Below are 16,621 nucleotides of genomic sequence, written 5' to 3'. Positions count from 1 at the left end.
TAAAATTTCTTCACAAACTAGTCAGAACGCTCTACATAAAGCCTCTTCTAGGTGACTACAACTGTTTCTCTCTTTATCAAAATATTCACTAAGAATCTCTTGGACAACACATTAGCTAACACAGAGATCTAGAGAGGTACAGGGATTTGAACTCACAAACCAGATGAGAAAGGGTATTAACACAAAGAAAACTGACAGTTAGATATGCTAGGGGGCAAATCTATCCTAATGACAATACCTGCAAAAGGACAATTATAAACTTCTAATGGTATAAATGGTGGAGGTCTCATGGAGGAGGTAGGTCAGAATCAAGGCCCTAAGCAGAGAGAAGGGGGACATAGGGCATTCCAAGTGGAAGAAAAGGCACAAGGAATAAACAGTGAAGATACAATCACATGGCTGGTTGTGTAGGAAAGTAATTGAAGAGAATATCACAGAGGCGGAGAGGGGCACACTGTAGAGAACCTTGAATACTGTATGTAATGCAATACTATCCAATATTTAGTAAGCATCTTCTATGTATCAAGTATTGAACAAGGTCGGAGACGATAAATACAACAAGAGACTTCAAAGACATTACCATCCAGAATGAGAGACATGAAAAAACAAGTAATGATAAGACAATAAGGAAGGAGATTAGAACTAAACAGATATACAATGACTAACTGTGCAGTGGGGATACAGCTGGGATGTATTCCTTCCATGGAATTAGAATAAATATTTTGGAAAATTATATATCGAAATGAGGGAATGGAAGGTATAATAAGGGGATGAGATAAGAATCCACTCCAAATTTTCAACCTTAAGACTTAGCTTAAGAAGCATTTTCATAGCTCTTGTGAGTTTTCCATAGGTTGCTCATTTACCTCCATAAATCAAATGGAATGTCCTTACTTTGGCTCATAATTGAAGAGTTATATTTCTTGGATGATTTCTCAAGAACCCTAGCTTAGAGTGTTCAAAGAATTGGGTTCAAATCCCTGCTTGTTATGTGACCCTGTGCAAGTCATTTACTCTAAGTTTTCATTTCTTTATCTATAAACTGGGGAAATAATCTTGCAAGTTTGCTACAGAAAATAAATAAGACAAAATTAGTACAAACACAAAGCAGAGAGCTTGATTCATGAAAGACAATAGTATTTATTTCCTCTGTTTACATAAACCTTCATATTTCATCATAAAGAGTTTTTTTCTTTTTACATTTATGGAAATAGTTCTTTAAATCCCTTTTATAAGATCTCAGAAATGTAACAATTCCAATATTGCAGATGTTGAAATGCACCAAGATAAAATCTAATAGTTTTAAACCAATCTGAAATTGTTACAGGTTAAAAAAGAAAATTTCATACACCAAGCTCACTGTAACTACATAAATATAATTATGTAAATAACATACTTTTCAAATATGTGATATATAATGGTTGAGTTATGCCATACTGAGGAAATAAGGTTCCTGAAAAGTTGCTTATTCAATAACTTAATAAGTTAAATCATATTTGTGCCCATAAAATTTATAATTTATAGGAACTTCAAAGTTAAATTAATGGAAGAAAGAACCACTAAGTATAAATAGGAACCAGGAAACTCACTTATCCAAAAAATATTTGTTGAAGACTGGTACTACACACCATACCTGAAAATTTCTCTTTCATCATGGGAAATAATAAATAAAAGTAATTCTGATGGAATTTGCTGGGACATAGTTGACATGATGATTATAGGAAAGAAGTGCGGTAGAAGCACTACTTTCAGGACAGTAAGGATAAAGCAGGTGGGTGCTCCAAGTGCCAAGTTGCTTCAGTTGGGTTCGACTCTTTGCAACCCTATGACCTCTAACCCAGCAGGCTCCTCTGTCCACGAGATTCTCCAGGCAAAATACTGGAGTGTGTTGCTGTGCAGTCCTCCAGGGGATCTTCCCCACCCAGGGACTGAACCCACATTTCTTACACGTCTCCTGCATTGGCAGGCAGGTTCTTTACCAGAGGTGCCATAGTTCTGAGTAAAAAGGAAGAGAAGCAGATATTGGCAACTGAGACGAGTGTCTCAATTTTGCTGAAAACATTCCTTTTGAATCCGACTCAAGTGAACGATCAAAGCCTACCTCACCCAATTTAAAAATCCATATGCTCAACTATCTGGTTTGGTTTAAGGAAAATGTACTTTCTTTATACTAGAGAAAAATTTAGAAGAAATTCCAAAATAATGCAATGAAAATGATATGTAATTCTTAGGTTTGCCAAACTTTAGGGGGTAGGGGGAATTTCCTTCCTTCTTAGATCACTGTTTCATGCACTTATATAAATAATCTGTTTAATCCTCACAACAACCTTTGTGGTCTTTTTACTATCTACACTTTATAAGAGAGGAAACTGAAGTAAAGTCAAATAGCGATTGTTTGGTGGTAGTAGTCCCAGGTCAGTGAACTATGAGAGATCCATGGCACAAAAAAAACCAGAAAACTCCCACAGCCCAAGCCTCAAAGGATGCCTATGAGGAAAGTTCCACAGAAGATGCACTAACAATTGGATTTACTAACTGCCCAATAAAAAGAGTCAAGGAACAAATTGGCAAACTGCTTCCAAGAAAGAAAATATCCCCCAATTAATTCTATGATGTGATCATAACACTGCTACCAAACTACTGAAGAAAGTAGGAGAAAGATAATTATAGATCACCCTTAATAGTGACTATGGGCTTCCCAGGTGGCACTAGTGGTAAATAACCTGCCTGCCATTGCAGGAGACATAACAGATGAGGGTTTGATTCCTCAGTCGGGAAGATCCCTTAGAGAAGGGCATGGCAGGCTACAGTCAATAGGGTCGCAAAGAGGACGACACGACTGAAGCGACTTAGCACACATGCATGCAACATGCATGACAATATGTGGACAATTATCTTAAATAAAATATGAACAAATTAAATTTAGTGATGATCAAAAAAAGAATACAACATGATTAAGCTGGGTACTTTCAAAGAATACAAGAACGGGTTATCAATAGAAAATCTATTAATTCACCATAGAAAAAACATTATCAACTTAATAGATGCTGAAAAAAGTATTCAGTAACATCCAACATCCACTCATAATTCAAAAATGTAAATTCTTTGAAAACAAGGAATTTCAAAGGGAACTTCCTTAACTTGCTAAAGGATATCCAACAAAAATCTACTGCAAACAACATTCACAGGCGTGAAAACTTCAACATGATCCTATGTAAGACAGGATCAAGACAAGAAGGCACATAGTATTAGTTTTGTGCTGCAGCCTATCAGGCTGCACTGCAAGAGCAAATTAAGTCTGAAAATTAGTGGCTTAACATAATAAAGGTTCATTTTTCCCTGTACTTTATGGCAATACAGGTTAGCAAGAGAATCACACTTCAAAAAATTGCCCAAGGACCTGTGCCGATGAGACAGGCTGAACAACTTGCAGCTGTACCCCCTAGAACAGGCGACCTCACTGTCACTATAACAAAAGAGAGTTCTTATCAATTCTTCTATGCTGCACCCTGGAAGGGGTCCACATAATTTCCATTTATAGTCTACTGGCTGGAACCAGGCCCTATACACCTGCAAGAGGGCTTGAAAATATAGGAGAGGAAATGAATAGCCAGTAGGCAATAACTGTCTCTGCCACATGCACAATCACCACTTTTATTTCAGTACATTGAAAATTCTAGTAAGTCAAGACACTTTCTAAAACCAGCTTGAACATCTGGAACTTCACGGTTCATGTATTGCTGAAGCCTGGTTTGGAGAATTTTGAGCATTACTTTACTAGCGTGTGAGATGAGTGTAACTGTGTGGTAGTTTGAGCATTCTTTGGCATTGCCTTTCTCTGGGATTGGAATGAAAACTGACCTTTTCCAGTCCTGTGGCCACTGCTGAGTTTTCCAGATTTGCTGGCATACTGAGTGCAGCACTTTCACAGCATCATCTTTTAGGATTTGAAACAGCTCAACTGGAATTCCATCTCCTCCACTAGCTTTGTTCATAGTGATGCTTCCTAACGCCCACTTAACTTCACATTCCAGGATGTCTGACTCTAGGTGAGTGATCACAGCATCGTGATTATCTGGGTCGTGAAGATCTTTTTTGTGTAGTTCTTCTGTGTATCCTTGCCACCTCTTCTTAATATCTTCTGCTTCTGTTAGGTCCATACCATTTCTGTCCTTTATTGAGCCCATCTTTGCATGAAATGTTCCCTTGGTATCTCTGATTTTGTTGAAGAGATCTCTAGTCTTTCCCTTTCTATTATTTTCCTCTATTTCTTTGCACTGATCACTGAGGAAGGCTTTCTTATCTCTCCTTGCTATTCTTTGGAACTCTGCATTCAAATGCGTATATCTTTCTTTTTCTCCTTTGCTTTGCGCTTCTCTTCTTTTCACAGCTATTTGTAAGGCCTCCTCAGACAGCCATTTTGCTTTTTTGCATTTCTTTTTCTTGGGGATGGTGCTGATCCCTCTCTCCTGTACAATGTCATGAACCTCTGTCCATAGTTCATCAGGCGCTCTGTATATCAGATCTAGTCCGTTAAATCTATTTCTCACTTCCACTGTATAATCATAAGGGATTTGATTTAGTTCATACCTGAATGGTCTAGTGGTTTTCCCCACTTTCTTCAATTTAAGTCTGAATTTGGCAATAAGGAGTTCATGATCTGAGCCACAGTCAGCTAAAGTCCTTCCTCCTTTAAAGCCCTTCCTTAAAACTCTGGAGCCAAGACTCCCAAACCCTTAACCTTTTAATATTTACCTATAAATATCCACCCTTAACTTTTCAGAGATATTACCCTTAAGCTTCCAGAGATACTACCAAGTCTGCAAGGTGATCCTCTCCCTTACTGCATAATCAAAGCTCTGCTTTGCTTGAGATATCAACAGATTCTTCAGTTATTGTGGTGATATTTTGGTGAGCTTGCAGTTGACAACCCTGAAATCCAACAAGATCCAAACAGACCCTCCTTGTTGCCACATCTAAGACACTCAACTCAGAAATAGTTTTTTCCTCTGGGACTCTTGGGGCTCCCTCCTTGGTGGGATCTTCCAACTATCAATACAATGGTGTGGTAACTAAATCTTCTTGTTAGGTCTGGACTCTGCTCTCCTTTTGGTAAAGCTCCCAAATGCTGAGTTACTTTGTCCTGTAGGAATGGAGAACCCTTGCCATTATCTGGTTAATCTGAAAACTTGTATCCCAGGTGGAAACCTGTCTTATCACATATGTTACTAATATGTCTCTCTGTCACTTTTTGCTCTGAGTCTGTAAGAGGAAGTCCACAGCAAAGTGACCATGCATGAACTACTAAAGCTATCCTGTAGCCAAATCCAAGAACTAACAGGTTCAGATGTTCTCATTCTACCAGAATCCTTAGTAAAAACTTTGCCCTGGGCCACCTGTGAGAATATCATGAAAACTTTCCTCAGTTTCTTTTTATTTTCCTCCATAGGAGAAAATGCTTCTGGAAGAAATCACTATCAGACCGTCCATCTTCTTAGAATTACAGATTTGTCAGATCTCCAATTTAAGATACCAACCACTAGGCTGGCGCCCAAGACACAAGCTGTATTAACAACATAATGACCAATACTGTCAGATTCCTATGCCTGTGTTTCAGTTTAGGCCAATGCCCCCTCCAAGTCAGATTCAATCTTTTGATCATCTTATATATATATTTACACTATGATTTTAAATTGCACACTTACTGTTCCAAATAGCATAATTTCACTAAGTATATTTTAGAATTACAGTGGCTACTTTGGAGGGTGTTTTATATGAACAAAACTGTTCATGTAAAAGATGCCTTAGAACGAAAAAGAGCAAAATCCTACATATCCAATAGTCTGCACTTCTCAACTGGCACAATAAAAATTCCAAAAAAAAATTCAGAGTCTACAAATTGCTTGCTTAAAAGATCTGTTGGCCAAGGCCAATTTTTAAGAATGTGAAAATGTAAAATTATGTCTTGTTAGGATACCTTCACATCCCACTGAAAGAAATGGCCTTTACCCCACTATTTCTTATCTCCTGTCCTATCCTCTTCTATTACCTGAAAACCCTATCCTTCTTTTGTGTGCTTTCATTCCCATCTGAAGTGCCAGAAACAAAAGCTCAATGACTTCTTAAAATTAAATCCCCTTCAGAACACATCAAGTGCCATATGGTTTATTTTTAAGCTCTGATCTTTCTCTGAGCTGAATAGTTAGACATTCTCTAAAGTCTAATAAACAAGATAAACAAGAAATTGCAGCAGAATTTAGAATTCTGTATATTTTAGTTTGGCTTTTCCACATTTCCTACCTCAATAAAAGGTGTCAAGAAAACACTGAGTTGTAAAAATCAGAAATAAAAAAGTCATTCATAATACTGCACGGCTAAGACCCTTTCAACACTCTCTGATTTCAAACTTTTCTTGACTATTTTTGCTTAGTTCCTAGAATTAAAAAAAAAAAAGGGCCTGGAGATATTTTTACTGAGATTTTGTTAATTTTCAAATTACCCTACATAGAAGTATATCTTTATGACACTGACATTTTCTCTAGGAGAACATAGTACATTTTTTCCATTTGTCAAGTCTACTTTTCTGTCAACATTAACCCTAAATATCTGTCTAATATCTCCAATGCAATTGACCTCCATTACTATCATCTTAATCCAAGCCATCATTTCTCACATTGACTATTCAATAGTCTACTAATTTGTCTACTAGCTCTATTCTTTTCCCAGTCCACACTACTATCAAGAGTAATATTTTCAAAGTACAAAGCCAACTGTATCACCTTGTTGTTTAAAATAACTTCATCTGCTTCCCATTGTACCTAAGATAATAATCAAAATTCTTAACATGGCAAAAAAGATTTGATCCCTATCTACTACTCTAGCCTAAGTTTATACCATGTGCCTACTCATGTCTTTCACTCCTAGCAACACTGGTCTTTTAGTTGCCTACCCACTGAATCTTTATAAATGCTACTTCCCCCTTTTCCCTTGGACATGTGCTTCCCTCCTTTTCACACAGTAAATTCTAATCCACCTTCAGAGCTCCAGAGCAGTCACCAATCCTCAAAATCCTTTTTCCGTTCTCCTTCACCAGATCAAATCTTCCTAATATTCAGCATGCATATCCCTCATGATATTTGTTACAGTTCCAATATATACTGATTTTTGTGATTTTATTATCTCTCTCATTATCATAAAATATCCATTAAGGCAGAGACAGTTACTAGTTTTGCTAATTTCTATTAATAACATAATAGAGTTTTAGTTATATCATCTTTCTTAATAGTAAGAGAGAAGCTGGGAGTAGAGAGGAACAAGGCATTCTAGATGCAACAGAACAAATGACTAGCTTTCCATCACGATTCATCTTTCCTTCCTTCAGAGCAGAACTACTGCTGAGAAGCAATCCCTGCACGTAGTTGTGGCCATCTGGTTAGTTCTTGGCAAACAGTGTAGGTAAAAATGTCATATGTCAATTCAAGGCCAAGGCTTTTAAGAAACAGATATGCCTCTTCAGGTTCTCCTTCGTTTTCCACTATGTGAAAAGACCAGCAATGCTCTAGAATAAGGTGAAGACACAAAATGGGGTCACTTCCTGGACCTCTCTTCTCTTGCCTCTGCAGAATACATTTCTCAACAGAACTTAGGAAAAATCTTACTTTTCTAAAAATTTCTTGCAAGCACTCCTAGTTTCATAACTCTTTTCCTTATAGATATCGTATAATGTTCCACTACCAGCTATTATATACCTAAACAAAAACAATTCTTTATTTTTCCATAGAAAAAACAGTCCTGTTCAATGCTGAATACGTATTTCTATGGAAATCTACCTCTTCAATACACAAAATAATCCTGTGAGCTGACTTACTACCCACAACCTTACAAGGGTAGTATGAATGATTAACTTCTACTCTAACTCTGAAAGTGAAGAATATAGAGTTGAGGGTGGGCAGATAGTTAAGGGATAGAAGTGAAGTTCTTTAAAATAATTCATTTAGAAGAGGGGATTCTGAATATATACGCCTACCTTTAAATGGACCAGTCAACACAGAACTGGATTATAGTTACCTTAGGATAAAGATTAGTGTCTGATAAACTCTTTCCTTTCTATACTTTTATATATTTGGTTTACTTGTTTTCTCTTTATAATTCACTCACACAACACACATATTTTAGGAATCCACACTATGTATCAGACAATATGCTAAGTACTAGTGATTATCAATAAGTAAGACCAATAAGATCCTTGCCATTTTGGAACCGACAGATTAGTTTGTTTTTTTTTTTTTAATGGCAGACCATAAACAAAGATGCAAATAAAGAAGAAAATAAATACATAAAAATTGTGAAACATGACTTGAAGAAAATGTACAAAGACAGGCTTATCCCTTCGTGTTACAAATAAGGTGGCTTCCCCGGGTCCCATGCAAGACAATGAACATTATGCTTTTTGAGGTATGTGGGTGTGTGCGTGCATGTGTGTGTGTTTACAGGCATGCTCAAAAGCACATATATTACACAGATCGGTATACACGTGTTTGAGTAAATTCCACATAATAGAGTGGGCCTGCACCAGGTGAATTATGCCAGGCCCACACTCCTCTAGGGACAGCCTTAAATAAGAGCATAACCCTATACAAACACTGTACGAGGAATGGTTCTATTTAAGTGCTATGTTCATGTCTATACTCATAGATCTCAAATGTCAATGCTTGCATAGACAGCAAAAGAATGCGTAAGAATCACCTGGAAACTTGTAATAAGAATTTCCAGTCTCCATTCTCAGCAATTTTCATTTAGTAGGCCTGGAATGGATTTTCATAAAGTTCCACCTATATGATTCTGACACTCTGGTAGATTTGGACCCTCAGTCACAACTCTGACTTGGCTCTTCCGTATTTCTTTCACCACAATCAAAGTATGGCAAAGAACTATGCTATTCAGTGCCCTAAAGCACAGAATAAATCGTCTTCAAGTAAACAAACAAAGGTATTACAAAGAAAGGTGTGATTTTTGTTTTGTTTTCCTAAATATAATGCCTCCTCTTATTAAGAAGTTTTTTCTTAGAGGCAGAAAAGATAAATTCTGGGGAAATACTTCTCAAAATGCAGAACATGAACTACTAGTGGTATAGCAGGTTTTTAATATGCTGCCCAAAATAAATTTAGATAATACACAAGATTATTTTACACGGTGCATGGACATACACTAAAAGACAGTGAATCACAAAGGAAAAAATGTACTTTCTTTTCAATTCTCTTTCAATCAGAAATCTTCAGTTAGCTATTGGTAATGTCTGCTACACCTGTATGTCATTGCTTATCTCATTTTAAGAAATAGAGAACATGTCTCAGAGTCTTGTTGTCTAGCTAGAATTTAGTACCATTGTTTTGTTTTCACTGTATTTTTACGGCTATTATCCATCTAAAGCATATGATACTGATTTTCATTTATATTAATTTTCATTTATACTAATAAATGAAAAGAAGATGAACATTCAGTTTTTGAATTTTTTAAAATTAATTTCTATTGAAGTACAGTTGATTTACAATATTGTGTTAGTTTTTGCTGTATAGCAAAATGAATCAGTTATAATATACATATATCCACTCTTTTTTAGATTCTGTGGATTTTTTAAAGATAGCATAAATTACATGCAGATATCACAAAAATTATGAGGATGCTGCTGTATGAATGAATGAATGAATGAAATTTAGAATTACTACTGTGAGGTATCACTAAAAGTAACAGCCAATTTCTCTGTCTCTAACTCCCTCTCTCACACACACATACACAAACACAAATAACTACTCCAAATGAACAATCGAAAGTCACAAAACAGTTATAGGAAGACACTCAATGAAAAGTCTATTCCAGATAAAATAATGACATTCCATAATATGACAATTATTGTTTGTAAATTTCTTGACTAAATGAATATGATAATATCTGACCATACATTTCAGAAATTTATGTACGCTCTAATCTGAAAGCCAGGATAACTATCACATGTAGTTTTTACTACATACCTTATAATCCTTGGGTCGATAGCAGCCAAGATGAGAATGATCTAAAAAAGGACATATAAAAGAAACTATAAATATTTCCTCCATAAAGAAATTTGGTTTAATCTTTGCTTTTTCCTACAATCACTGTTTCTATGATTATAATTCACACAGCAGTTTTCAGAAATACCTTCAAAATCCTTCAACAATGTTACAAAGATGATAAGCATAAGTTAAAATCTGTAAGTTCTTTACCAAATAAATGATTTCACAAATATTATTTTCATTACAGTAGGAGGTATCTGATATAGATCATGTTAGTTTTTATTTGATAAACCAATTTGTGAGCATGAAGAGGACAATTTTTAGTTGACAAACCAGTTTATGATGATACATATTTTAACATGTAGACTTGATAGATATGGCCAAACTACAAGTGTTCCTACTCTTGGAGTCCATGCTTGAATCAAGTGAGTGTAACAGAAACAGGACCAGCTTTAGCAAGTGGGAGCATACTGTCATGTAGTATATAGATCTTGCTGACAAATAGATGTGCATTACAGTTTAGGCACCAGCACTTCTAATATGGTGATGGGCATATTCTCTGACTTTTCAAGTCTCAGATCCTTCAACTGTCCCATGTACCTCTTTCATAATATTGTTTTAAAGATTACATTAGATATTACATGTAAGGCAGTAAAATAAATGCTAACTATTATTACTAACAGCTTCCCTGGTGGCTCAGATGGTAAAGCGTCTGCCTGCAATGCAGGAGACTTGGGTTCAATCCCTAGGTCAGGAAGATGCCCTGGAGAAGGAAATGGCAACCCACTCCAATACTATTGCCTGGAAAATCTCATGGATGGAGGAACCTGGTAGGCTACACTCCATGGGGTTGCAAAGAGTCGGACACGACTAAGCGATTTCACTTTATTTCTTTCTTTCTATTATTACTAACACAATATCAACATCATTCCTATTGAATTCTAACTCAAACAAGGCCAGGCTCAATTTACCATAGACACTAATTTGGTCAAGTTATACAATTAATTTCATGCCTCATTTTAAAAGTGTAAAGACAATGCTTACCTTACCTCAAGAGAGTTATAATTATCATTAAATTATACAATTCATAAAAGTACCTATTCTCAGTATTTACAACAGTGGATTATAAAATTATTTCAAATCTCTCCCTAAAACAAACCACTACATTATAAATGTACATTTGGTGTTCTATTTATTATTTAAAGGAGTCAACTTTGTAGAATTACAATCTGTTATATTGATAGATGAGAAAATCAGAACCATAATTTGAAACTCTACTTCTTTACTATTACATTTTAATTAAAAAACACTCTTAACAGTCTCTATTTTACCTTCCCTAACCACTTGGTACAGAAAAACAGGCTATACAGACACAGACCCAGGGTAGTCTGTGCCGTGCTGTGCTTAGTTGCTCAGTTGTGTCCGACTCTTTGTGACCCCATGGACTGTAGCCCGCCAGGCTCATCTGTCCATGGAATTCTCCAGGTAAAAACCATTTATAAACTTACCCTAATTCAGACAAACTTCTACAATTTTCTTTCATTTTTATAAATTAAGCTAATACTTTGATGTGAGGTTTCCTAATGTTCACATTTAATCGCCCTTACTAACAATTAGGCACTAACTATACCCTAAATGTAGGAGATAAAGGAGATAAAAATCATGGCCCGTGGTTGTGCAGTGCTTATAATTTACTTAAGTTATTACCAAGTCAAATAACAGCAGCATAAAAGGACAAGCTACATCAGAATGGTACTGGCAATTAATGCTATTAAAAAGTCGTATCAGAGACCAATCTCTCAAAGTTGAAGACAATCAGGCAAAACTTCCTATAGCAGGAAAAAGTTGAGCTGGGCCTTAATGAATGGGTCACACTAAAGAAAAGTATAAAGAAAACGAAAGAGCTAATTTAATTTAGATCGTGTGTGTGTATATGTGTGATCTTGAACAACTTACATTTCCTTAAATCTCAGATTTCTTCAACTGTAAAATGAAGATAACTAATAGTACCTGAAATTTTTGAGGTTACTGTGAGTAATGAAGCAATGAAATATAAGTACTTAGAATAGTGGCTAGCAGAAAACACAATAAATATTAGCTATTATTTGATTCTCCTATAATCTCATGAAATCAGTGTTAACAAACCGAATATTTCTGTCCTCTCAAATTGTGTATGTTGAAGCCCTACTCCTCAAAGTGACGGCATTTGGAAATGAGAGGTATTTGCTAAATCCTAAGCAAATTAAAAAAGGACAACTTTAAAATGCTCAAATGACCAGATGAAATATGACCAAATATTCTTAACGTACAAGAGATACTAAGTTTCTTCAAAAGAACTGCATAGATTAGAATTATATTTCATGGAAATTCCAACCAGAGAAAACTTGGAAATTTTATCTAAAAAAAAAAAAAAAATACATCTAAAGGATAGTAGGGAAAGGAGTAAGAGAGTGGTGGAAAAGAAAGGAACTTGGGGTTATAAGATCTGTGTTCAAGTTCTATAGTGCTCCAACATCACATAGCCTCTCTAAGCTTTGGGCACTCTCTTCCTGATCAAACACAGTTAAATCCACCTTCACATGACTCGAATGAAGACTAAATCAATCAACACTGGTGAAAATGGTATCCTATAGGAACTTCAAAATTATTCTACATGATAATTTGGTAAGAAAATTTTCAAGAATTTCCAAGATAGTCATAAGTGAAAATTTGCTATGCCTAAGAGAGTCTATCATAAGAAACTTTCACATGTATTTAAATAGCTGATGAGAACCCAAAGTACAGTTACTCAACTGCCAGCCAGAAAGAAAAGCAGTCCAAAGAATAGGGGCATTAAAATTAGAGAAAAGAGAAGGGGAAATTCTTTATGGTAAAAGGCAAATAATAAATGTATAAAGAAAAATGAAATTTTAAAAATATTTGGTAAAAATCACTGTAATAAACTGTTTCCAGCAAGAATCATCAAAATATGGTAAAGAGGTCAAAGTCAAGGAGTATTAACTGAGTCTTAATCTCCCCATAATTACAAAGGGAAGGAAGAAATAGCACCTTTTTCCTGCAGAAACCTAGCAGATACCACTGTAATCAAGTGAGCAAATTAACATCATCAGTAACAAAGCAACATCACATACATCTTGACGTGCTGCACTTAGAGTAATATATCACTTCTGTTGCATTTTGGGAGAAGATGAATAAATCTAACAAAGAGGAAAATAGTAAAACAAACCCAAATTGAGGGACATCCTATTTAAAAAGTGGCCTTTACTCTTAAAAATGACCACAAACACAAAGAAAGGCCAAGGAACTGATCCATATTGAAGAAAACGAAAGAGATGTGGCAACTGAAGGTTATGCATGATGTGGCATTCCTTTTGCTATAAAGGTATTAGAACAAGTGGCAAAATCTGAGTTAGGTTTATAGATTAGTCAACATTATATTGTTAGTTTCTTGTTTTGATAATTACATCACCTTAAGATAAAAACTGTGTTAGTTTTCTTGGGCTGTCTTCTACCATAGACTAGGTGAATTAAACAATAAACATTTATTTCTCATACTTTTAGAAGCTGGACGTCTGAGATATGGGTGCCACCACAGCCAGGTTTCGGTGAAAGCTTTCATTCTGGCTTGAGGATGGCTGCCTTTTGGTTGTGTCCTTACATGACAGAGAGAAAGGAAGATCACTGGTATGGGATCTCTGACATTAATCCTATCATGAGAACCCTACCCCATAAACTCATCTCAACCTAATTACCTCCGAAAGGTAATGACCCATCTCCAAATACCACTGCTGGGGGTTAGAACTTCAACATATGAATTTTGAGGGACACAATTCAGTCCATAGCAATGACAGGAAAAATTTATACACAGACACACATACAGAGATGGAGGCAAGGAGGAGAAAGATGGAGGGAGAAGGAAAAGCAAATATTAATATTTGTAGATTCTGAGTAAAAGGCATAGGGGAATTCTTTGTACTATTTCAGCTTTCTATAAGTCTAAAATTATATCAAAATAAAAAGTTAAAAGAAAAAAGCACCTCATTATTGACCTCTCTAATTGTACCTATATATAGGCAGCTGATTGCTTTGATATGAAGTTACTAGAAACTATAACAGTTCTGCTGGGAAATATAAAATAATTGTTAGGGGAAATCGGACATTTAAGTGCATTCCAAAAACATCTTCCCAAGAAAAGTCTATTTTGAAGTAATTTTTGATTTTTCTGGTCCTTAAAGTGTATTTACTCAATGTCTATAAATTTAGTCCAAGAGGGGAAACAGTATAACATCTGTTCCTAATTTCATATAATCTATTATTCAGAGTACAAAAGGCTTACCGATTACCCTATTTATCTCCCAGTTAATGCTAAAAAAGCAAAATAGGTGAGCACACACTCTTCATGTTCTTAGGTAAGAATGTTTCATATCCTAATTTTAAAGGAGAGAGAGATTATATACTAGAGTTTAGAATCAGAAAGAGACAAAGCTCACAATATATTGATTATATTTTTTTACTCTCACTTTTCTATGCCTTTTTCTCGGTGTGCAATAAATTAACTTAAAGGCTTCTGGTGAATTGACTAGCCAGCGTCTACAGATATTAACACTTAGATGTCCCTAATTGGGCTTCCTAGGTAGCTCAGAGGTAAAGAATCCTTCTGCCAATGCAGAAGACATGGAGATGTTGGTTCAATCCCTGGGTCAGGAAGATCCCTTGGGGAAGGAAATGACAACCTACTCCATTTTTGTGACTGCCTGAAGAATCTCATGGACAGTGCAGCCTGGTGAGTTACAGTCCGTAGGGTCACAGAATCAAATACAACTGAGAGTGCGTGCGTGCACGTGCACACAAACACACACACCCCCAACTATAAAATACTATTTAATCTTCTTTATTAAAATCATCTTCATATTGAACTTAGAAATAACCTATCTATTAGGATCAGGCCTAAAAATGAAAAAAAATTATTATAAACTAAACCTAAAGAATGTTATCTTTCCTGAAATATAAATATTATTGTGACAGCTGATATTAAGTGTCCTGTGTGCTAGAGCATCTTGCATAGTAATATTTATCATGTTATCTTCATTCTTCAATAAACTGATAATCAGAGTAGTTAAGATAATTTGTTCAAGAATGCTCAGTTTATAAATAAGTGGCTGAGCAAGCATTCAAATATATGTGTAAATGGAAGTCCAAAAGTATCAGCTTGAACTCTTTTTACAACTGTATTTTCCAAAGCCTGTTCCACAAACTAAGTAATGCATGTTAAAGTAGAAAAAAGGTTTCATGGCCAAATAAATTTAAAAATTGTTGAGCAAAACAAAATCAAAGTTTTTTGTTGTTGTTTTGTTTTACTAAAAGGTATCACAGTCTTTAATATGCTAGTATGTGTTTTGAATTACAAAGATGATTTATAGCAGCACTTAAATTCTATTATTTTTAGAGAGTATCTACAAGTGTCATTGTAACGTATTTTCCAATATAGCCAAGATTTTTTTTTTTAATTGATGCCAAGATAAACACTTGAATGTAGGAAAGATAACTAGTACAACAGAGATAACTTGTATATTACCATTGTGCAGCCTGGACCATCCATCTCTTTCACAGTCTCTGCCAGAAGATCCAAATAAAGCATCGGCCCTGGGACTTGGAGGATCGACCTAGAATAAGGAAAATTTCAATGTAACAAAAGCTTAATTTTTTTTTCAGTCTAATGGTACCAGAAAATCAAGTAAGGTACATAGATCACATATCATCAGGTTAACATGATACTGCCTGCATAGTTCAGGCACGTTCCAAAATCAGAGCTCAGCCAAGTGTTTTGCTATTTGTTTTTAAGTAAAATTTAAATTTCAGAAATTTAAAATTATATTCTGAATCCATCTAAAATGAACAGATTTACAGTTGAAATGTCCATTACTCTATTGCCTAGTTTGCTTCCCACCACGAAGTTAAAAATACAGAAATCTTACTTTGCTACATTTCAAAAACAAGTTTAGCCATTTATTACTTATCTCCTTAGCATACAGATTTTGAATTTAGTGTCTTTACCTGGTTGCATTTAGGAGCCAACATTCTGAGTATAGGAATAACATAGTAACAGTCATCCATGTTTTCTAACAAAAAGAGTCAGACTGATATAAATCTGTGCAAAAAAGACAGCTCTACCTACCAAAATTAAAAGCTTTTTACATAAAAGGGCAATATCAAGAGCGTGAAAAGGCAACCCATGTAATAGGGCAAAATATTTGCAAATTATCTGAAAAGGCATTAATATCCAGAATATATAAACAAACTTCAAAAACTCATTAAAAAAAAAATTGAGCAAAGGACTTAAAAAAGACATTTCTCCAAAAAAAAAATATATATATATATACATACAAATGACCAATAAGCACATGAAAAACCATTCAGCATCACTAATCATCAGTAAAATGCAAGTCAAAAGTCTATTTTAGCCCCATCAGGATGGCCATTATAAAAAAGCAGAAAATGACAAGTGTTGGCAAGGATGTGGAGATATTGAACTGCTGTGTACTCTTAGGAGTGTAAATAGGTGCAGCCATCAT

At 35.3% G+C, this 16,621-nt stretch overlaps 1 protein-coding gene across 8 annotated transcripts in view; it reads right to left on the bottom strand.

Moving 5' to 3' along the window:
* The window catches only part of SPATA6 (spermatogenesis associated 6), a 152,722-nt gene that overhangs the window by 56,009 nt on the left and 80,092 nt on the right, over positions 1-16,621 (bottom strand). For all 8 annotated transcript variants that reach the window (XM_081485159.1, XM_081485157.1, XM_081485158.1 and 5 more), the window contains 2 exons: positions 15,625-15,712; positions 10,029-10,069 (listed from right to left, as the gene is read on the bottom strand). In XM_081485159.1, coding sequence (XP_081341285.1) covers positions 10,029-10,069; positions 15,625-15,712 — 129 coding nt within the window. The remainder of the gene's footprint in view (positions 1-10,028; positions 10,070-15,624; positions 15,713-16,621) is intronic.

The sequence above is a fragment of the Giraffa tippelskirchi genome, chromosome 5 (genome assembly GCF_054371585.1).
Source record: "Giraffa tippelskirchi isolate mGirTip1 chromosome 5, T2T-mGirTip1v1.2.pri, whole genome shotgun sequence".
NCBI classification, from domain to species: domain Eukaryota; kingdom Metazoa; phylum Chordata; class Mammalia; order Artiodactyla; family Giraffidae; genus Giraffa; species Giraffa tippelskirchi.
Note: the sequence above shows the minus strand (reverse complement) of the source record. Positions and strands in the feature narration are given on the sequence as shown.